The 25,106-nt window shown below is 38.6% G+C and overlaps 1 protein-coding gene across 1 annotated transcript in view; it reads right to left on the reverse strand.

The window, feature by feature from the left end:
* Positions 1 to 25,106, reverse strand: part of CUL3 (cullin 3) — a 55,715-nt gene that overhangs the window by 23,903 nt on the left and 6,706 nt on the right. Inside the window, exons 2-3 of the mRNA XM_071437500.1 lie at positions 12,651 to 12,848; positions 5,286 to 5,399 (exon numbers count right to left, since the gene is read on the reverse strand). Of these exons, the coding sequence (XP_071293601.1) occupies positions 5,286 to 5,399; positions 12,651 to 12,848 (312 nt within the window). The remainder of the gene's footprint in view (positions 1 to 5,285; positions 5,400 to 12,650; positions 12,849 to 25,106) is intronic.

The raw sequence follows: 25,106 nt of genomic DNA on the forward strand, positions 1-25,106 counted from the left end.
TAAGCATCAGGACAATGACATACACAGAATTAAAGAGTAAAGCTACTCAAACACCTGGAAAATGAAAGCATCACAAGAACAAATGTTATGCTTCAGACTATGGAAAAAATATTCCAAAATTGCAAGTTTGCATAAATTCCACAATTTCAAAAAACAAGAAGGAAGAGACACCCCAGCATTTAGCACCTGTATTCACATGGCAAAATTATTCCATGACTAATTATATGCCAGATTGCCACTTGGTGACCAGAGGAAAGCAAAAGACTGGGTTCAGCAATTAATGTGTGATTTCCCACTCTCTGCCTTCAGACAGGCAGCCCTGAATTTAAATGAAAAAACAAAATGGGAACATGTCAGATATGCCTCCTCTGTGGCTCCTGAAGCAAGCTCAGCTGTCTCAAAGCACAGCATTTACTAATTGCTCTCATGAAGTCAGTTCAGAGATGTGTGGTGGGCTAAGTCTTTGCAATAGGTTGCTTTTGCTTTTCTGTTTTTAGAAACAGGGTTGTTTATTTCACTTCCTTATTTACACACTTACATCAAGAACAGAAGTAAATGTGATTCTCAAGTAAAACAAACTTAAAATACATTTTCAAAGAGATGAAAGAGCAAATTAAAATGTAGTGTCTAATGCTATAACTTGAATAGAAAAGAATATAATTATTATTTCAAAAAAATATTCAGGCCTCTGAAGCACAGGCAGCAGGGTATCTAAAAGGATTAAAGCCATGGCCATGACTCATGTGCATAGCTTCTGTTGTGGCAGTGCTGAACACTGCCATTGTGGAAGAGTGACTCTTCTCAGTTTATCAGCAGCCTCTATAGTAAGCCAGACCTCTCAACAATACCCAAACCAGAGCAGCAAGATTAACATTTCTGATCCTGCTGATTTGCTCACCCTTGGTAACAGATCACATTTGCTGGAAGCTCTCCCAGTCTAAAAAAGAAAATCCCAGAGAGCCCTCTTTGGGAGCAGGTTTGACTGACAAGGCTCCACACTACTGAACAGAAATCACTTCCCATGGGGAGAAGTGGTGGGTGCTTAGAGGTAGGAGTAACTTTCAGGAGACAAGGATGGAGTTTCAGACAGCAATTACTGATGAATCACAATCCTGCTTACACTCCAGAATAATTCTGAACTGAAGTCACCCACTGTAAGGTACCAGTAGCCACATTTTACCCATCTCTACATGGATGCACTACCTGGATGATGGAGCAGCCTTCAGACACCCTTGTGTATACAGTAAGTGTCTCTGAGCCTAGTTCTGGAAATAAAAACAACACTTCTCTCTATTACCTTGTGTGTAAGCCATGGACAATGAGAGTCATTTGTCAAAATGCCCATATCCAACCTGTCAGTGCTGGCCTTAAAAAAAACACCAGCTCTGTGCACAGCAAGATGAGAAGGGAATGCTCTGCCCTCTGAAAAATCCACAGCTGTATCTGCAGGAGCAATTGTTCACTTCTGACAGTGTGTAACTGGCACTACCCATAGGCCTGTAATGCAGCCAGGGGTGTGACTGCTGCACTTGCATACCTGAAATTGCTTTAAATTTAGCAAGCACAAGTAATAGAGACACCACAGAATCCAGTTTAACCCAGTTTCCATCTGACATTCTAAGAATACAGACATCCACACTGCTTGGAGAAAAGCCCAAACAACTCCACCTGCATTGCTCCCATTCCATACAGCAGCTAAATAAAGCCCACTGTAGGTACCTGCACTGCCACTGTGAGGCTGAATTCCAGATATGCCCAAATCTTAGTACCTGATTTGACTCAGCAAAGATGTGAGCACATGACTGCCTCAGCGCCTCACTGCTTGTCACAGACAGTGCCAGAATTTACAGTCTATTACATCTACTCTGGCACCAATTACTGCAGCCTAAACATGTAAAAAGGAAGAGAGCTTGTGTTATATCAAACAAAATTCAGTGGAACTACATAAACTTGAAATTCAATCAGGGAACCTGGAATGTCTCAAAATAATCAAGACAAAACTTGCACAATAAGTGCAAAAGATTGCAAAAACCTCATCCTACACCTGCAACAGAAATGAAAGCAACAGACTTTTACCAAAGAGCAATCACAAGAGACAAGGCAATACACATTTTTAAAAGCATAGCTATAAGGCAAACTTGAGAGTGTCTTGTGGAGCATGTTCTGCATGAACAATGAAATCCTGCCATAATCTCAAACAGCAAGTGTTCTAGTCATTAAGCACCATAATGCACAAATCCCACTGTACAAAACACATAACTTCCTAAAAAAGATTTGTTTGTACTGATTTTTATTTAAAAAATGGAAAAATTAAACAAAGGAAAGAAATTAGGGTGGCTTGAAAAGGTGTTTGTTTTGACTTAAATCATATGGCAGCTAAGGGGTGAAACAAAGTTGGAAAAAACCCGTGGCATTAAAACAGATCCAGTTTAGTTTAAGATGTTCAAGATGAAAAATCACTCGGCTGAAGCAGGAATTCAAGAGAGTAAGACCAGAATTCAGGAGGGTACTAAATGTTTTACTTTCACTGATGTCACAGTGTGGCCTGTTGGGCAATAGGTACATTTCCTGAAACTGATGTGTAATCAAGATGGCCTACAAAACAAGAGAAGGATTGGGTCATGCTTTACTTACAAACATAAGATAATTGCAGATACTTCTCCTGCTAGAACACAAGCATATTAATTTACAATGCCAGGTGACTCAGGTTATACAGTGTTTGGTGCTGTTTTTAGAGAAAGTATTTTTAATGTCAGTTATATTAGATTTGCTTGAATAGAAGTGTATAAATTATTTCTGACATAAGCATATCATTATAAATCTCTGTGTCAGGGAGACTCAACATCAGAAAGTAAAATTTTATTTTATAAAATTCTTGAAAATTGTTTCTTTGAAAAGCAGTCAGGTCTGATCTTTTACAGGTGCTTTATAATTCTATGGTACTGGCAGCTTTCCCAAACTTTTTGAATGAACACATGTTCAAGACAGGGATGTTTTTACTCTTAGTCTTTTGTGAATGAAGAAAATTATGTCTGACTCAAGAAGACAACCAAGTGACAAAGGTGAAGCTTCAAATCTTTTAAAGTAGTCCTGTTTTAAATCATTGATTATTCTTGAATTTGTAACCAAAACATGTATTACTGACAATTTGTCTTATGTCTGTCTAAGTCAAAGCAGGGAGACTGCCCATTGTATTAGACCTTCACACTAGATAGTTCTACCTAATAAAAATTAAAACTATGAACCCCACATTACATTACAGAGGTTTAACAAACAAACATCAGTGCCTCTAAGTTTATATAAGCATTTTGAAAGAAAATTTCTATTTTTACTACTATACTATAAATGTATTTTATTGTGGATAGTTTTTTTTTCTGTTTCTGTGGTACAAGGGAAAAAAAAATCTGTGGGAGTCAAATAATTAGTCAAGCAGAGGGCTCAACTGAACACCCACTTGAAATAATTAGGAACTATCAACAGCACACAGAAGGCTACATAGTCCAGAGGTATTCAAGCTTATTTATTATTCTGTTTTCAATCTAAAAGACAGCCAATGAAGTTCAATTTATACTTGAAGGAATGCTGCAGCTTTTCTTCTCCTGGAATCTTGGTGGAAAAGAGAAGGCTGGCTCAATGTTTGAACAGCACTCTCAGGCTTCAAAACAAAGTCAAGGCATTGCTCTTCTGACTGCAAATAATACTCAGGTAAAGCTCTCCTGCTCCCCCAGGAGTGGTAACTGAAGCAGGCAACCCTTCCTCAAAGGGAAAAGGTTTTGGCCTTTAATATACTGGTCAAGCCACTAAAACAAGGAAAGCTTATAAGCTTTTAAGTTTTCTCTGCCACTGTTTGAAAGATCAGAAATTTACTGATTTTAAGAGCAGCAGATAACATTGCATTATCCATTACTTTGGACCATCCAGCACCTCTTGTGCTGAAATAATATATAATATTGGGTCAAAACACAACAGCTGCTCCCCCAGAAAGCTCTGGATTCCATCTTCTAACCTTTCTGAAAATTCACCACTACCTTTGGTAGATTAATCTAATCATTAGATATTCTTGAATATACCTAGATGCAGCTAGCAGCAATTTATTTGTATTTGTCCTTCACAAACAAATTAGGGAGTCCAGGATCTCTCACAGCAAGGACAGTACATCTTGAAAACAATCTGTCCATCTTCCTTTTGGCACACAAATCATTCAGTGTCACTGATGGCATGTTATCCAGCACTCTGTTTTTTGATATGTGGCCTTTTCCCTACTGAAATAAACCAACTCCTCCAACATAAGGCCAGTAAATCAATTAAAAATAATTGTTTGTTATTCTGTGATTACTTCAAATTCTTTAACTTGTAGTAGCTTATTGACCAAAGATGACTTCACAGCTAATACAAACATGGTCAATGTCACAGCAGGAGATCTTTAACAGCTACAAGACAAGATCTTAACTCCTGTTGTTTAGCAGATAGAGTACAATTCCAGTTCATCTGCTTTTTGGACCAAGAAAGTCCATTATTGTCTGTCCTTCACTGACAAGTACTGCATCAATTATTCTATTTAGGATACTTTGGAGGGGAGAAAAAATTACACAAAAAACACAGCATCTCAACACTTCCTTTTGAAGTCAAAACCTTTGTCTAGAAGCTAAGCAAAAATATTCTCTTGCATCCTAAAACATCCTCAATTTCCAATATTATGGGAATTTTAAAGCATAACACAATCCAGACACAAAAATGTTAGGCCCTCTCTCTTAAAAAAACCCCTCTTTTCTGTTGGCTATAGGTGAGAAATGACAAGCATGCAACCAAAAATCACATTCTATGTACACTGCTTAATCTTCTACACAAGTTCTTCATGAATAGCAAAGGATCCAACTACAATGTAACATTCTGCACACACTACACCTAAGCAAAGTTATCCTCTTTGAATCCTAAAGCTTAAAGAACAACCACACTTGTTTGAGGAGGCTTTACACCATAGTGCTTTCCAGAGTAAGAAAACACCACTACCTGAACTAACATCTATAATCTGCCAGAATGGGTCTGACTGGCTTATTTTTTAAGAACTGCAAAGTTCAAACATTTTTAGATCAATTTTTCAGGTGATGATGAGATAACCCTAAACACAAATCCAATTACAATTTGTCAAACACCTGTAGCAGTCGTGCATGCACACAGAAAATTGAAAATAAGGAACAGAGTGTAGTTTTTGGAAGAAGACTGGTAAGCATGGTAAGAGGACAGTTTACTACACTGTGAAATGTGTGAAATAGCAGAATACCCACCATATACATCAGGATGTCTCTAATCATCACCATTGCTGTTTGATGATCATTCCATGCTTGGTTTAGTGTTTGTAGAAAATTGTTATTCAAGGAGTTTAACACATCTTCTCGCACCTGAAGTGAAAAACAAAAAAGATATATTGCCATAAACTCAAGTCAGTTTCTCCTGGAGCATTTAAATCTTAACTTAGGTTCAGCACAAGAATTCTTGCTCTTCCACGGACCTGAATTTTACAGGTTCTTACTTTTCCTGGGTGCTGACTATCCCTACCTCATATTTCCCTTCTGTGGAAAAATAAGTAAGAAAAATTATGCTAGAAAAAGAGAAACAAAATAAAGATGGGTTTTAAATTTCAAAGGAATTCCTGGAGTTTCAAATGTTAAAAATAGTCTTTGACGACTCCTCATAGCTTTCATTTCCTGGGTTATAATGTTTCAATTGCTGGTAATTTTACTATCACAAGTCATTTCAGAATATTGGGTAGCAGCAGTTAATGCTACAAACAGGAACAAGTACAGGTGGAAAATCGGCCATGATGACATTTAGAGAGACAAGCTGAGATAGCACAAAGATACAGCAAACAACAGTTCTGAAAGGAAGCAATTGCTTGGTAAAGATCAGACTCTTACATTAATACCAACAGCAAGACTTAATAGAAAAAAAGTTATATTCGTTTTTTATGAATGTATTTGCTATTTGCAATTTGCAAGTTAATCTTTCTCATCAACTTCAGATTTTATGCCTCTTTGCCACTACCCTCTCTACTAATAAAAAAGCCCATCCAGTTTCATATTTTGATTTTTTCCAATAGGCATATACTGCAGTGCTCAAACTTGAAACTAATGTACCTGTGAGAATGTAAAAAAGTTGTTCCAGAGTTAATAAAATGTGGGAATTGACTTTTTACATAACATGTAAAATATATTCTGCCCTCTTTTGTAACCAAACAGGATGTTCACATTCATTGATTTGGACTGGTATCTGTCTGATAGTGTAAATTTCAGTACAGAGATCCAAACAGGAAAACAAAACACACAGGCCAGGCAGCCACAAGCTGCAGCAACATCTCATGCACTCACCTGACAGGCTGCACTCTGTCATTCCAGTTTTATGAAGTTATTAGGCCAAACCAGGGTAACAGAGTCCTGTCTGCCACACTACTGTACACACTCACAGACTCAAATGAGCAAACCAGAGACACAGTGTGGAACATCATCCAACACAATGGTCTTACGGAGAAGAGGGACGAAGGAGAAAAGGAGAGGAATGAAGGAGCAGGAGGAGAAAGAGGGGAAACTTATCCCAATAATATTCACTTTGTTACTGCATCTAGGCAATATAGGTATGCATAGGTTGTTCAAAGCCTTCTTACATCTTCAAACACCTACTCTGCACACCTGAGCAAGGCCTCTCCTCCTTGCTTTTGGAAAACATAATATGCAGTTATGAGCACTGCTTAACTGCATCATTCTTTCTGATCATGATCATCATTTACCCTTTGGTCTCCCAAATGTGTGCTCTGTTGTCACCCAGTCCAGGTAGTTTTTAGCCAAAACATAACTACACACTAAAACTTCAGCAGACATACTTGTAAGAATATGCAGAATCTCCCAGAACAAGAGAAACAAACATGACATGGTTGCTTTCACTTCTTTGGTCAGTATGGAAAAGCTTTATAAACATTATTTGGTAGTTCATCCACACTGATAAAATTTGTCAAAGCATGATTAGATCATAAGCACAAATAACCAAGGGTAGTTACTGACCAATTACAGAGGCAGTGTGCCCTTGTCACTGCACACATCCCACATCCCTCACACTAACCCTGCTGGGCCAGCCAGTCACATCGAAGGGGGTGGACACCTGCCACCAGGTAGCAGTGACAACTTGCTTCCAAGCAGACATTGGGATGTTCTGCAATAGTGGCACCTCTGCTCCACATGGTGCCACGTGGATTTCTGGAAATGGGCCTGAAACTCAGAAATGGGTGCTGCACAACAGAGCTACCTTCAGAGTTTCCCTGTGAAGCTCCTCAATGACATTCTTCTAGGCTTATTTGAAACTGCAGAAGAGGCTTGGAAAGCCATGCTTTCAGCTGCTACAAAAGCCAACCAAACTACTGCCAAGCAAATTATCATTTACAGCAACTTTATAGTTAACAAGTGTTCAACACATTCCTTGTATGGGCCATGAATTCAGCAAAACTACAGTGAAACTGCTATAATGCACAAAGCATCTCAGCCATGCAAAGGTGCAGAGTCACACCACTTTGGCAGAATAAATGATCTCAAGTAAAAAATGTGCATACTCACACTCTTTGAACAAAGAGGACACACAGCTGCTGCTCTGCCACAGCCTTAGAAAATTTCAAACCTTAAAGATTTTTATCAGCAGAATGTTACTTAGAATTAGCTGAGCTTGTGGTGATTTCTGTGACAGTATTTGCAGTTACGAAGTAAACTGCAGGGAAAGCCAGCTTAAATGGGACTGTCCATATACAGAGGGACTTGAAAATAAATTAGCAACTTTGTAATATATGTAAGGTCTTCTGATAGTTACAAGGATGACATTTTGTGTATAACTTCAGGCCCAACTGTGTTTTCTACTGGATACAGGTCTTCAGGAAATTCAGAAACCTTCCCCCAATAAGAGTAATTTGTTGGCATAAGCTTTCAATACCTTTAAATAACTCTTGATTAAGTGTACATAAAGAAGACTTATGACCTACTATTTCTATCTTACAGTGCCTGGCCTGATGCAGCAGCACAAATAGTTCAATTATGTAATTTCCACTACTGTAAGGACAGCCAGAACATCCTGAGGGGAGGAGCAGTACAGAACAGCACTTTCTGAACCAAGGCCTCAAGCTCTCAGAACTTTTATTATAGTGTTTCTTTTAGAAAAATCCAAGTAGTCTAAAAGAAAGTATTCTAAAATCTTAGGAGTCCCAAGTAGGTTAATGGATTGACTACCAGAAATGTCTGTTCATCCCTGCAGCTGCTATCCTATTGCTAAAAGAAAAAACAAACACTGAAGAATACTGGGGATTCTCAACGCGTACGTACTTTCGAGCAATTCCCTCACATCCTTTTGCCCTCCACATAATAGCAGACTTGCTCAAGATCATCTGAAAACATCATTAAGAAAATATAAAGACAGATAACACTCATACATTGCCAGTCAGGCTCACTCTAATGCTCAGTAGATAATTTGCCTCCTACACAACTTCTACTGTCATTCCTCCCTATTTCATTGATATTATGGAAATAATTTCAAACTCCCTGATGGAGATGACTCTCATCTCTCCCTTTTCTCTGCAACACTAAGACAGCAAATTTTAAAGCTTGCAAAGGACCCCAGACATAACTTTCTAAGTCCCAGAGCAGACATATGTCTTTCAGCCTATACCTGCACTGAGCAGCTCTGTGCCCTCCTGAGCAAAGGTGCTCTCACTGCCTGTACTGTTACTGACACAGCAGGTACTGGACAGACCCCTGAGGGGCACCAGCTGTCACTGCTGGCCATCAGGACTCTGAGCCACTGACCACCCAACCAATTTCTTATCCATTGAACTCCACTCATTGAATCCACCTCTTTCCAATTTAGTCACAAGGTTATGGGGGACCATGTGGAAACCTTTACAGACATCCAGAGAAATGACATCTGTAGCTTGTTCACTTGTTCACTGATGTGGTCACTCCTTCATAGAAGGCCACTGGGTTGGCCAGGCAGGACTCACCCTTGGTGAAACTGTGCTGGCTGTCCCAAATCACCTCCCTGTCCTCCATTTACCTTAGCATAGCTCCTAGGAGGATCTGCTCCACAATTCTCCCAGACACAGAGGTGAGGCTGACAGGTTGGAGTTCCCAGGGTGCTCCTTTCTACACTTCTGAAGGATGGGTACAAAAAAAATCCCCTTTCCCAGACACCTGCAACTTCCCCTGGCTGCCATGACTTCTCAAGTATCATGGAGAGTGGCTTGGCCACTACATCAGCCAATTCCCCCAGGATTCTGGGATGCCCCTTATTGGGCCCCACTGACTTATACATAAAATGAACATTAAAAATATTATCCTGTAAACTTTCAAACTTTAACTTGTTTTTATTGTAACACAAATGATGTTGCTTATCATCAAATGGTTTAGAGAGCTGTAAACTAAGCTCTGTGTGTTTTAAAAACACTTAACAACCTTTGTGTGATGTAATAACAGACTAGGCTTGAGAAGTGTGAAGGAGGGCCATCCACATCAAGCTACAAGATTGTCAGTGGGCAAGAAAGGCAGAAATTAGTGAAGTATCAGAGGAACAGGAATTAAATACTTGAATCAAGATGAAAGGTTTCAGTACTTTCAAAATTCAACAGTATTTTCAAATAGCTCTCCATGTACCATACTTAAATAATGATGTCAATACAGAGGTAAAGACAAGTCTCAGCATGTTCTTACCCTGTAGTAAAAACAAGGTAGCTCAAGAGAGCTGACTCGTCTCAGTGATGCTTACTACAGCCTTTATCCCACAGCCAGAACAGGCTGATTTAGAACTGCAAACTATTGGGGTCTGCAAGTCTGAAACCAACCACTCTTGACAATAACTTGCTTGCACACACCTTGTATTGATCATATTTGCAACTATTATTTTATTTACAATTAAGCTGTCAAGACAGTGCATTGTACTGTTTTCTAGTTGAGAAGTTAAATACTTTCTCATTAGTGTTTGATTGCTAATTAAATGCTGAATAAGCACAACTTTCACCTGGCAATTAAATTAGCATAAATCATAAATACAGCTCTTAACCATGCCTCACCAAAAATGAAGGCATGCTTTCTGAGCTTTAAAACTATTTGTAAAAACAACTGAAAATATACACTGCCTCTACCTAGTCTCTTAATCTATTCCTAATTTAGCAGCATGACTGGAATACCACAGGAATGCAGCTTTTTCTAAAAAGATAACCTGGAGATGTGGGCAGCAAATGACAGTTATGGCTCAAGGATTACTGCAGTTTCAAATGTGGGGTAGACTCCTCAGCAGTGCTCCCTGAACTGAGATCTTCAGTAAAATCTATTCATCTGTGAACATTTCCACTTTTATAAAAGTTAAAGAATTTAATGAACAATATTTCAGTTGGCAAAACCCCCCTCTTCTAAATTCTAGCATTCACCACTGAATCTCTGAATAGAAGTTTTACAAAGACTTGTGATAATTTGTCATTCATTAGCTACTTAAAATTTACCAGAGAATTACTCTTGGAAATAGACAGTGAACATAAAAGATTTTACTAAAATTTCTATAAAAAAATGTGAGGTTAAACAAAACTTATTTTTTTATCTTACAAGTACTAATGGCTCAAACAGAAGATGTCATTATAGAACTGATTCTATTCTTGACAAACAATGCACTATTTTTTCCATACTTCCATCTATATATGCCTCAACATAATTTGTCTAAGCAAACATTCAAAAGGGACAAGCAGTAGCTTTTAGCCTCTATAAGTTTTTGTTATTTTTTCAGAAATTTTTGGCATAAGTCATATTTTTTTAGTCTTTTCCTTGGATTATTTTACAGGCTGGCATGATCAGAATAATTTAGCCTTTTTAACTCTATAGCAATTAACTACTAAAACTCAGTTAACCTTTTTATTTGAAAAAGCTTTGGTCATCATTTATCACCCACACACATGGATATAATCTGATTAATCACATTAAAGATCAGAATATTTGGTCATTGGAGAAGATGATATTTAAAGGACCAGATGAAGGAATATTAAGTGTCAGAAAGGCATTTCTCTGCACTGCTATCTGTGCAGCCCTCTCAGCCTCTGCACTGAAATTACAAACTCAGAACTTTCTGCTCTTTTGTCAGCCTGCCACAATCAGCACTTCAGAATAATTAATTCTGCAAATGCGTAGTTTTTAATATGCAAAATAGCTAGGAACTAAGATAAGTGGCAAAATACCTAGGAACAAAGATAAAAAGACACCCGTCAAATTAAACCAGGATAAACTAAAGCCTAGGAATAATAAAAGTTTAGTGTCACGATTATTAAGTGCATAGACATATACAAGAACAAGGCAAAAAAAAGCCTCAGCCATTTGCCACATTTTATATGAATAGTACAGATTATGAATGCACAGATAATGAAACCAGAAGTTTTTGAGAGTCACAGATGTGCTACAATTATAGAAAAGAACTGCAAATTATTTAACCACTTCAGAGAGGATGTCTCCTCTGGTGCACACAGCAAAAAAAAACCCCACATTGAAAGCAGTTTTAGACTATACTTATCTGGATCACACCTTTGAAAACTAGGATTTTAGAAAAGAAATAACACATTTCTCTGCCACAGCAGTAACTCCACTTAGAACACAAAAAAAAGTCCCCAAGCATCCTGCATTATTTAGCCATAAATCTCCCATCCATTCTCTGCAATTCAGCTAGAAATAATCATCCAAGACACATGATGGTATCTGACTTTCCTGTTCAGATCTTGTAAAAACAGGACAAAAATCTGATACTCCATCTGAAGCATGGCCAGAACATGGGATCAAAGTAGACATGTACCTCTCTGCTATGGATGCTACCATGAGGAGTAGGCAGGCAGCTCCCATAGGCTTAGAATCCTATGGCCATGAAATATTATCTGGAGTCCTAAAAAGTGACTTCCAACTTTTTCCACTTACATATTTCTTAATCAATTCTAAACTTCTCTCAAAGACTAAAGAAGTGGTTCCATGGTTTAACACAAGACCTGAAGATTCCTTTTCTCTGATGACAGATCTGCAGAAAGTTTCTACATGTCATTTTGACTGACCTACATGGTTTTGCAAAGGCTGACATGGCAGAATGTGAGCTACTCAGGACTTTTGCTATTGCTGAGTTGCTGTTTTTGAACAGTGCCTACTGCCTCTTTAAAGAGCATAATCCCAGCACAACTGTCTCATTAACCTGGGAATTAGTTCATTAACCTATAGAAAACAAGTTCTTACATTGCTATTTACTTGTTCCACAGATGAAAAAAACTGACTGGCAAACAAGACAAAATGTGGCCTAAGAAAGTCACAAAACAAACTGTTAAAAAAAATTATCAGCTCTTAACAGTTATTCTTCAAAAAAAAAAAGTTGTTTCCTGTTACACTCTTTCAAGTGCTTCCTATGGTCTGCCTTCCATCAGTAATTTACCAGAAACAGTACCAGGAACATGAAATCATCTGAGCTTGATGTTAGCTCTATGCTACCATTTTTGAGAGAAGCTATCCAACTGCAACACAAGGTAACATAATAAAATCAGATTTTCTGTCATTTAAATAACTGTTCAGAATTCTTTCACATAAGACACATCTATTTTAATTCACAAATGGACAAACCTTATTTATTAGATGCTCAGTGACCACTTCTCTTAGTCCAGTGTAGAGTTTTTCACCATGTTTATGCAACACCATTGTATAAGCATTTCTATACAGCTCCTCAAAACTGAGACCACTATTGTTCTTACGCTGAATCTCTTGGATTGCATTTTTCAGAAGATCCCAAATGCTGTTCACATATTTCTCATCCATAGTCATCTGTAAAAATAAAACATTACGTTATTGTTTTGAACAAAAAAAAGAATATAGATAATATGAGGTAATTGCTCTGCCCCATCTTGTTGATTCCATTATCACAAGATTTCTCAAACTTCATCAAAAAAACCCCAGTATTTATGAGACTAGTACAGATTTCAAGAAAATTGTAATTTGCAAAAGTTTAATGCTTTCTTTGTTTCTGAACTGCAAATGCCCAGAGTCCAACCCCTGCAGGGGTGGACAGGCAGGTAATCATGGACAAAAGTCTCTGTCCCACTCTTCCTACACAGGTTAACAGTGATAGATGGTTAACTCCCATTCCATATTAACACATTATTTGGCACCTCATAAATTGTACTGCAATACTCATCTGCTTCACCAGACCTGTACAACAAAAGATAATGATGTCTGACACAGATTTAGGAAACTTGGTCATCTGCTTGAGCTAACTAGGGATAACAGCTAAAGAATTACATACCTACAACACTGTACCTACAATTTAAATAATTATAGGTACCACTGAAAACCCACAAATAACCCACATAAACACCTGCATTGAACATATTCCCTCTGCACAAATACAATTAAATACCTTTCTAAATGACATGTACCAAGCACTAAGCATCTGCTTGGTCTGTTATTCAGATGCTATAAACTTCAGCAAATACACAGAAAGAAAGTAAAAAAAAAAAGATTCAGAGAAGGAGAAAAACTCTTATAAGAAATAGTCTCAACACAACAGCAAACTTCTATCTAGTACCTAGTGTGAATCATCTCACACTTGTGCTTTACCAATGCAAAGGTGCTTCAATATATGATGTTTTATAGATAAAGTAGTATCTGGGATTGAAAGTAAGCATAGCAAAAAAATATCAGATGCCAGTATTGCTTAAAGTCTGTGATTCAGCCAAGTTTTATCACCCCAATGAAAAAAAAAACCAAACCAAACACTTTTAAACAGAACCAATTTCATTTAAAGTTAAGTTTGGTTTAGTTTATACAAAATCAGGAACAGATTTAGCATTTTATAGCTACAGAAAAGGGCTGAAGAGAGAAGAGAAAAAAGCTGCTATTCCCAGAATTACTATGGGAAGTGAAAATATCCCAGAGTCTATCAAAACTGTCAAAGTAGTCTTGAAAATAGGAACTGAAAATATTAAAAGAGTAAAGAATAATGGTATGACACTATAGAGAAAAATCACAACCAGTGCTAATCCACCTCTCCTCCTCCTTCCAACAAAACCCACTAAGTGAACAGAGGAAAGATATGAAGACTAGATTTGTCTGCATTTGTAATCAAATGCAATTATTTAGCAGAATCTTTTTTACTCCAAGTATATTTTTACATGTATTTTCAAAATATCCTATCAAGTTTTCTAGGCATGATAAATAACAATACAGCTCACAATAAAGAGAAGCCATTCACAGCCTTGGGAGGGAATGGGCTGCTGAATAAAATGAAAACAAGATACAATCTTCTATCCTGTGCATCTTTTGGAGTTTTGGTTAAATACAAGGATTTCTATAATAAAAATAACCTTTTAGTTACTTTTTCCACTTCTCTGATACAAGATCCACTTGACTACTAAACTCTATGTACCCCAAACTTAAGATGTGCCATTATATATCTAAAAGCAAAAACAAAATAAAATCACAAACATGTTGAAAAATTTGTAGCTCCCTATCCCCCAAATGCAAAGCCTCAAAGTAACAGAGGAATGGTGGATGGAATGTCACAGGTCCCTCCACACTTCCTTTTTCTGCTATGCACAGCATTGAAAGGTCAGTAATTTTGTTCTTCATTTGCATTTGCGACATTGGTGCTCCTTCAGGGAAGTTATTTTCTACAGCCTTCCTGAACCAGCAATTTCACAAGTACTGATAATGAAGGCAACTATTTAGATTTGCAGACAGCAATCCAAGTAAAAGCTTTTCAGCTTTCCTTTCACAAACCAGAGGTTTTGTTTTCAAACAAAGGAGAGGCTCCCCCTGCTAATTAAAAAACTCTCAGCCAACACAACCTTTTTATCTCAACTGCAATTTAATTGCACTTGTATTCTGAGCAAAGGTATGATCTGTGTAAACCAGGCAAATCACTGGGCACCAGTGTGCAGAAATATTACAGTGCTCCTGTTTCTGGGCTGGTCCCAGGGAACATCTCAGTACATTACATACAGAGATAAAGCAGCACATGTGGTAATTCAGATTCCTTCAGCAGAAGGCTAAAAGCAAACTGTTAATTCTTGTGCTTTTAATCCAAATGCTATAATATAGAAGGAATGATTGCAACATTATTTGCTCCAAAGTCCCTGAATACAAACAAGAACACAAAGCTTTCTGCCACTTAACAATTGACACACCACGAGCTACTCTGACAGCACAAGAAAGGTCAATAGAATGCAATTTTAAGGAGTACACATCTCCACGAGGTAAATATTTGAAAAAGTACTATAAAATTATCTTATTACCTTTTAGGATTAGGCATTAAAAACTCTGCTTTTCAACCAGGTTCTTATTTTGTTTCTGACTCAGATTAACATCAGTGAGGTTTTATGGGAACAGGTTTGCTCAAGTTCTAGAATATCATGTTAGAAGAGCACTGTCTTCCAAAAAAGATCTAGCATAGCTAACTTGTTTGCAGCAGTGTTTTCTAACAAAGCAAAGACTCCTAATACTTTAAATAATCCCATTCTATTTGGCAGTAAGTCGCTGCAGTAAAGCGTGAGCAAAAATGTACAATTTCCTCCCTGCTGCTGAAAAGTTGTTTAGCATTCGAGCAGAAGAGATCTTCCTGTCTTCTCAAGGGTATGTCAGAATTGCAATGACTAAATCAATTCTTGGATTATTTAACTCACAGGTTCATGTCTTTTCATCCCATTCCTTAAGTCAGGCTTGTAGGCAGATTTAAAAATCCAAACAAAAAAACAGTAAGTAAGTTGTTGATGCTATTAGAACACTGGCATTTTTCAGAATTCTCTACAAAAGCATCTCTGACAACACAACTGCAATCCTAATCCCCCAGTCTGACCCACCAATGAAGATTTATGCAACTCTCTAGAACCCTAGCAACAAAGTCTGTTTGTGGAAGAAGATCTCTTACACAGGATCAGAGCCAAGATGCTTTTCCCAGATTTCTTCCAATGGTTATATTTTAGAACTAAAACCCACAGTTAGAATGCAGTTGCCTTGCTTGTGTCTTTGTATTCTTGCAGATTTCAGCAGAAGGCAGATTGCTGCTTCTGCTGGTCTTTGAAAAAAACCACACAGGTTTGGAAAGGCTTTCAGAAGCAAAATCCCAGTAATTTCAGTAGTGTCTACACCCAGATTCACCAAGATAGCAAGAAGCCAGTGTCCAAGCAGAGGAAACGTGTTAATGTACTCATGCTTATCTGAACATTACCTTTCTTGGGGAATGGGAAAGCGACCAAGTCTGTTATTGGCAGGAGAGAGAGCTGTTTATAAGAAGCCGCTGCTTGGAAAACTTCCACACACTGCTGCCCAAATGCTGATGATTCAAAGATGCAACTCGAGCACAAACATCTGAACTCAGAGTGTAACACAAGTACATCTTGAGGAAATTAGACTAAAATGTCAGTGTACATGAAAGTACAGTCATTTCACAATAAAGAGACTACAAAGGACCCGAAAGTTCCTTTATTCCACAGTGTGGGATCAGATATAGCCAAGCCCCTTCCTCTAACAATGTTTGTCTACCCTATTAAAGTCATCAAGTCAAATAAATAATCACTGTCAGCAATCTATTGCTGTTATCACCTGTAAAGCAGGTAAAGGTGGCAACAATCCTGAAGTCTTCTCCCTCCTAGAAGCTTACAGCACCACCAGTTCCAAGTAACCTACCACAGCATTCAATCAGAATCAGCAAACAGCTCAGTTCTTGTTATTTTCTGATCAACATGTAACTTCATACAAAATGTTATCAGCCCCCTTCTAGACATGTAGTTCAAGGAGAAGTGCAACATCCCATCTCTAGGGGAGGGAACAGCCCCAGGCATTAATGCCTGCTGGGGCAAGTGGCTGGAAAGCACATTTGGCAGGAAAGAACCCAAGGCTCTTGGTGGACATCACGCTGATGCCAAACCCACGGGCCCTTAAGGCAAGGAAAACTAATGGTATCCTAGGCTGCATGGAAGAGTTGCCAGCAGGCCAAGGGCTTTATCAGCCCTGGAAAGCCACATGTAGAGCACTGTGCCCAGTTCTGGGTTCCCCAGTACAAGAGAGACACTAACACAATGGAGACAGTCCAGTGAAAGGCCACTAACAAACCTCTGCAGCACCTCTCACAGGAAGGACAGAGTCAGCCTCTAGAGCCAGCCTAGAGAAACCCTGCAGGAATCAAATCAGTTATGTAAAATCCAAAGGGAGGGTGTACTGAAGAGGGAACCCCCTCTGCACTGGTGCAAGTGACAAGAGCAGATCACCAGGCACAAACACAGGAGATTCCTTGTGATCATCACAAAAACTGTTTTGTTATGTGGGGGACCAAGTGCTGGCACAGGTTGCCCAGAGAGGCTGCAGAGTTCTCCGTCTTTAGGGACATTCAGAAGCCATCTGGATACAGTCCTGAGGACCAGCTCTAGGTGACCCTGCTTGAGCAGGAGCAGTGGGGCAGGACAGGATGACTTCCCAAAGTGCCTTCCAGCCTTAACCACTGGGTGATCTGGTGACACACATCACAGCTGGAGGCTGAGGAAGCTGGAAAACCAGGGCTCCCTGGAAATGTGACCTTTTCAAACTGCCTGTACCAGTCTTTCAGTGGAAATGCATTATATGGTAACAAAGGGGAGCAACAAAATACTTGAGGTCACCAGTGGTACCTGGTGTTTGCTCCCTAGCTTCTACCAACTACAGTCAAAAAAATCCACTAAAGCTCCCAGATTCAGGAACATCCAACATATCTGTTGCTGGAAATCCAGATTACTTTGCAAAGAAATAAATATTTTGGGGTATAATTTCCATTCTATTTACTTTAACTTCTACAACAGTTTCCTCTGAACAACTTCACATTCGTCATCTTTTAACTTGTCATCATCTTGCCCTTAACACTACACAGCACACTCCTCTTATATAACCATGCTTGAAATGCTGTGAATTGCAAGGAAAAATTACAGAAGTAAACTGCTAAGAGTCTGCTGAAATCTTGATAGTTTATACCAGGTTTAAGTAGCTATTTAGTCTTCTTAACAAGAGGGGGTTAAGAAAGCAGCAAGGAAGAGGTAAGCAGATGTCCTACAGTGCGTTATCAGGAGGATCCCCAGAATTCCACCAGCAGCAACAGGGGACACAAACCAGTACTCTCAAGATTAGTGACCAGACACAGCTTCCTAACCTTCATGCAGAAGAAATTTCTAGACAAGTTCTAGAAAGTTCACACAAAGATCTCAGACCAAACTTGCTAAATGTCAGGAGTTTTAATAGACTGTCAAGATATTTGCAGGACATTTTTAGTCTCAAAAATATTACAAACACTGCTACTCAGTTTTTCTACAGCACAGCTGGAGAGTGTTTACCACGATTCTACACATTAGCAGGTGAAACACATCAGTCTGGAAGTGATTACTGCAGAACAAGGCTTCTCAAAGTTTTCAAAAAAAGCAACCATCTGCCTCATTCCTTCCCATGACATCCTTCACATGTCTAATACCGCAGCACACTGGGACAAGAACCAAGTGGAATTACAGAATACAGGTGTTTATGCTCTCTACCTTGAAGGAAGTGAGTGGATACCAACAATTAAAGTTAGTTACCAGTGCTGGGAGTAACATTTGCACCTAATAATTGCCACCTATTCTCACTCCCCCATTTCCTATCCCTCGCAGAAAAAATGAGACAGGTCCAGCTGCTGTCATCTAAAACTGCCACCACAGGGGCAGTCCTTGAGGACAAGGAGACTGCCACCAACACTGTGCCTTCCACTGCAAGACAGGGCATTCATCAAGATGCTGTTAAATAGTCCATCACACAGTAACTCAGTATCCTGAGCCTGGATCCTTCATTCTGGATGAAGTTTGGCTGAGGTTATCCAGAAAAGGGCAAGAGCAGCACATTTCCTGCCTCAGAACCTAATCACTATTTGAATTTTTATAAACCCTTTGAATATTGTTAATTTAAAAGACAAGAATTTACAATGACAGAGATACATTGTCTAGCATTTGCTCCAAGAATATCTCTGAAAAATGGCATATTAAGATATGGAACTACATTTTTTTCAACTACAGAGCAGATAAAATGTACTCCTATGAATGTCAAATGGAGAGTTCAATGTCCACACTTTTCTGAGTTCTTAAGTTTTCCTCACTATGTAACAATGAGTACATCTGGAAGAGGATGCATGGGCTACACACACTCTCCCACAAATAAAAACAACTGATCTCTGAACAACCACAACCACCACAAACAAAGTTCCACCAAGTTCCTCAACTGTGTTATCTGAACAGGTTGGCTGTGACACACAAAAGCATGACTGAAGGCTAAGAGAAGGAGCATGAAGAAAGTAAGGGGCACCCTGTGTCACTGCTCTTCTCCTGCACCTGGGCTATACATCTCAGGACATCTGTCAAGAGCCACAGGGACATCCTAGAAATGCTCTACCAAAACTGTCCTGATAAGTAGGACACCTTTTGCTCCTCGGTGACCTTTAGCAACAATCAAAGATGACAATACAGTATTATCCCCATCTCCTAAGGAGTGTCAGGAAATGCCTATTACAGTATTATACTCCCTCAGAGGGTGTGTGTGGTGGGGGGGAATCAATGCCTTTAACATGCTTATGACATCTGCCAGTTGTCATTTACAAGATTAAATACTGACACAATTTTTAATATCTGTGTTTTGTTCTTCACTCTTCCCCTGATATTCAAGCATTGCCCTTGTTTGGGTGGGCAAACCCTACGCTAAACTTCTCCAGATTCCTCCTGCAAGGAATATTCCCAGCCTGCACCATGTTCCATTCCAGGCTCAGCAGGTGAGTAACCAGTGCTCAGAGAAATCCTCTGAAGGCCAAGGGAAGAATCAACTCTGGTGTCACCCTCAGAAAGGCTCGAGCCTCTGCCGGCAGGGCTCCCTGACAATACTCAATCAGGGACAGAAATGCAGAAATTGCCATATCCACCTCTCCTTGCCAGGCTTTGCTCAGCAGAAGCAAGCAGAACATGCAATGAAATCAAAGAAGAGTCCTCCTTCTCAACAAACATCCAAGAGCTGCAGTGTTTTAGAGGAAACCCCTTTCTTCTCCACTTGGCTTGGATGGGTTCTGCAGCACTGAAAGGCTGTTCTGCCAGCACGGAGCAGTTGGGTTAAGCAGCCCCAAAAGTGATGGCTCCTAAAAAGCAGGAGTCACTCCTGCACCATGACTGACACACCTGGTTCACCTCCAAGGCATTGTCTCAGGGCTCCTCACAACACAAGGGCTGCTCTGGGCTAGGAGCTTGAAGAGGAAGGGTTGGCTGGCTGGTTTTGAGCTTTACAGCAAAATGCAATATGCTCCAAGAACTTCCTTTTCTAGTAAATCCCAGGAAAAAGGATTTGTTTCTTCTCTCAAAATGTAACACTTGCCTGCATTATAGCTAGGCCTGACAGGAGTTTCACTACACAACAGCAAAATTTAACAGACTAGATGAAAAGTTTAAAAGAAGTCTTTATTAGAACATGCAATACTGCAGCAACAGTTTTGACATGTTTAGGCAACTGAACAAAATTAAGGATCAGATACTCATTTATCTGTCATATTTTAGGAACCAACTCAGAAGGATGAGACTAATCTTGAACTACCAACATACCTCTCTCACTCTAGATTTCAACTTCCATTTAATACAGTTTCTTTGTTTTTCCCAAATGCCCTTCCTCATCTTTAGTCTTGCAAATCTATGGAACATAAAATGCTGAAGGGGAGAAAACTGAGAACAACAACTCCCAAACACCTGCTTCATCTGAACTGAGACTATGAACTATGCAATTTTGAGCAGCCATCACTTACCAGATAAACACAAGGCAGAAGATAATCATAAAGTTTGTTTCATTTCTTTAAAAAATGCAAGAAACAGAGACATTCTGAAGAGGCAAACAAACTGAAACATGAAGTTACACGGTGGTGATTCTTTGAACAAAGACAACTTTCTTCTTACAGGCCTTTGCACACTTTCCCAACACTATCTCATAATAATGGGCAACTACAAACTGTGATACTCCCCAAAAATCAACTTATGGGTTCACTTTGCAATTTATGATGCTCAACTTACAAAAGGCTCCTTCAGGCACTTTATTACTACAGATAAAAAAGAACTCTTATTAATACAGACAAAGGCAGAATACTGCTTGTCTGTGTGGGCCAGTGAAAAATGAATGCAGTCTCATTTTTCATCCATTTATTGGTGTATATATATGGATTCACACAGACTAGTCTTCAAGGCTCTCTCTAAAATCTCTATCAGCAGGTTAAGTAACAACAGGGGATAAGTTGGGAGCACCTGCATCTGTGATCATTTGTACCAAGCTTAACTATGTCTCTTCCTCACTCATCTGCCTTGCTACTTATTTCCCACAAGACCCAAATTGCTTGAAATAAGCATATGCTTTATTCAGCATGGATTAAAGGATGTTGTCCTCCAAAAGGGCTGGATACTGAGGAAAAGCAAAGAAAACACACCAAAATAAACTTATTTTCAACATAAACTTTCTAAGGTGCTGCTATTTACACTTAAGACTTTATTCTACAGTTGCATGCTTTGCCCAAAGAAGACATCAGAATAATATTTAATTAAAATACAGAAATTCAAGTTTTTAAATAACATTTTTTCTCTAGCATGTGCAGACAAATGTAAATGCCTTTCCAATATCAAAAGGCATTCACTGTGAATGAGTAAATCTCCCCTGCCATGATGCAAGCTTTTGCCCACCTGACATTATGAAACTTATTTTTTTTAAAGTTGTATTTAAAAGAAAACAATTGGTTTTGTTCAAGCTTCTAGAAGAACTGAACTGCTAAGAGGCTAAATCTAGAAAGTTCTAGCTCAAAAGACAGTTGTCACTGATACAGAATGGAAATGCTTAAACAGCCAAAAGTGACATTATTAACCAAGGCTCTTTTCAAATACATTCAGTGACATTTCTACAGTACCTGAAAACAGAAGAGGACTATAAAACACCTGCAATGAAAGGACTGATTTCCCAAGAGCACTTCAAACTAACAAGGGTAAAGAAGAGCTGTCTATAGTGCTGTATATACACTCTCCATATACACTATATACTGCTACATGCTGTCTACACTCTTGTCTGCAAACTCAGAGCTGAAGTCCACATCTAAGCCACAGTTCACAAAGTGTGATCTTTCCCTTTTAGCTTTGGAAATTAACAGAAGCATTTTCAGACCTGAAGTAAGTTGTGGACTAGTTTTAGTAATGTACTGTCACTTATGGTGCAGATAACATGTGGGGGAAAAAAAAGAGTGTATTGTGTCAGGATTGCTTAACTCAAGAAAAATCCATTCTGAATAAAACAGAGGAAGAAATACAAGGATTTGACACCAAAGATCTATCTGCTTCCTCTGTCCTACCCAAAAGAATAAAAATTGTTATCAGTATTTTGAAAACTAATGAGACGTTTAGAGTCCTCCTGACTCACTTCAGAAATAGTAATCCTAAAACAACTTTCCTCAAACTAAAACTATGGAAAAAAATGTAAAAGGCTTGTGTAACAGCAGGAATTATGTTCCTGAAAGAAATACAATAGCTTTGTTTCTATGCTAAACAAAGTTGGTGTTAAAAGAAAATATTTGAACCTAATAAGAACAGCAGACTATTGAACGAAGAAAATCTGGACTTCTGGCAGTGAATCATTCCTCTCACTTGTCAGTAGGATCCTGGAGGTCTGTAAGTGTGGGGAGGGACAGGTACAACTCAGCTGTGTGTCTGCAGCTGTCAAACAGGCTCTTGGCAAAGGTGAAATGACAAGACTGCAAACAGTGGCACAAAATATGTAAATTACTGGGAATGCCTTTTCCCATTTACGAACAGGGCCAAATCCTAAAAATTTCATTCAAGCCATTTAGCATCCTACTGCAATAAAAGCTTGTAAGAGCCAAGGACAAAACCTGAGGATGGCATGACTGTGAGCAAACTACATAAATGACACTCACCTGCAAATTTCCTCAAAGCTGCTTACTTGGGATAAGGGGCCATGTGCAGGCTCTTACACTGCAGGAAGAGGAAGGTGGCTCCTTCCTCTTCCACTGGAGTTACTTCCAATTTACCAAAGACTTGAAAGCAGAAAGGGAAGGTGTTTGCTTACATATAACCTAACGAGATTTACTAGCAAAGACTGAAGATAGCTGGAAATCTCAAATTTCAATGGGATTTAGGTCCCTGACTCTCTTAATTTCTTTTTACAACAGTGGGAGCTCAGCACTCAGGTGAGGAGCAGCAGGTTGTCCTGAGACTGCCATACCTGACAACAGGTCACTGTCAGCAGAAGCAGCACCACTATACCCCAGACTGCTCAGATCATTCCTAACTCTAAATTAACAGAAATACTGCTTTTAACCTAGTCAGAACAGACTAAAACTTTGATTCAGTATGTGATCGTATCTCCATTTAGTTTTAAGACCATCTCACTCAACAAGCACTACAAAGTAGAAATAAAAAGTCTTAATTTAATAAGGGATTAAATTTATCAATTTTTTTGGTAAATCTTTTATATTGGTAACTTCTATAATATGAACATTATAATAACCTTAAATAATGACAGATGCTGCATGCCTCAATGCCAGTTAGGAAGTGCCAAAGGAAAGAGCAATGCTGTTCTGCCCATCCCTACCTCCTGTGGAAGGCACTGAGTCTCCTCAGGGGTATCATCTCTCCAAGTGAAAAAATCTATTAGTTCATTAACTTTCCAGCTTTGATGACCTGAATTCAGAAAGCTTCCCTGAACCACAAATAGCCCATTCCTCACCTACTCAACACTGAAGGCAAATCCCACAGGAATTGTTTCTAGCTTTTTTCAATTAACCTACAAGTAGCTCAGTATTTTACAATTGTCCAAAAATCAACACTATGTAAAGAGGAAATCTGTGAAATACACAGCAGCTTATACAGATTGCAGACACATTTCCTGTAGTCATTTCAAAACAAGGAACACAATGAATGATGAGGGGGATGAAGGAAGAGAGGGAGATGGTGGGGCTGAAGGGCTTTCAGGGGTTTGGGGGGCTTGATGAAAACTCCTCCTCCATAATAACAGCAGCAGAACAATTTGAGAACTTGCATAGGAACAGAAAGATAAAATTTTATGGTAAACAGAGGCCAACACAGGATGATTCTTTTTTCCTCCTCAGCTTCAGGTAGGAGAAAGAAGACACAATTAATAAACCTCTTACAAATTTACAGATCATCAATACCACTGTGTCCTGACAATAACCTCTCTCTGGGGCATTTCTGTACCACGTGGAGCAAACTCCATGATCAGATGCACAGATCAGCAGTGCCTGCAACACTTAAGACTAACACTGAAATTTTTGCAAAAGAAAAAAATTCACAACTATACAGAAAATTAAATCCATGTATGCAATATATAAAAACAGGTCCACTCAGATGCTATCAACACTTTAAAAACAAAACTAGTGTGGAAGTAAAATGTTTATTTCAACAAAGATTCTTCACTTACAAAATGTAAGAAAAAGACATCACAGCCTATGCTCAGACCACATGCAATCTAAGAAATTCATGTTATGAATTTATTATATAAGTTTGTCCAATTTTGTATCATTCACATGTATAATTTAAGTTATTGCCTTAATTTATGTTTATTCTCATTAGCATTAAACAAAAATTGTCTTTTCCACAAATGCACCTCATTCATAACAATACACCAATAAAGCAAGTTATCTGCTCACATTTTGCATACTGTTCTACCTTATTTAAACTACAAGCAAGACAGTTTCAGCCCTCAAACACTGATTTTATACACAGCTAATTAAAGAATTGAGGCCACTCCACTGCAAACACCATCCACTCATAAGTGTTTATTACAGTTTTGTCCTCCTTGCAGCACTCATGCATTAAGTGCACTTTTTACCTTTCTAAAATGTTGAAGTCAATATGGAAGTTTTTTTGTTAAGCCATTTAACAGTACTTACTTATACTGAGATGCCAGTACCTGCACTTTCAGAAAAGAAACATCAGTCATTTAAAAATTCTACTGGCTTTAACTGACCTCAGAAAAATAAAATAATCATGTGATTAAAAGTGC

The sequence above is a fragment of the Agelaius tricolor genome, unplaced genomic scaffold (assembly GCF_023055355.1).
Source record: "Agelaius tricolor isolate 1412-34295 unplaced genomic scaffold, bAgeTri1.0.p SCAF_12, whole genome shotgun sequence".
Classification (NCBI taxonomy): Eukaryota; Metazoa; Chordata; class Aves; order Passeriformes; family Icteridae; genus Agelaius; species Agelaius tricolor.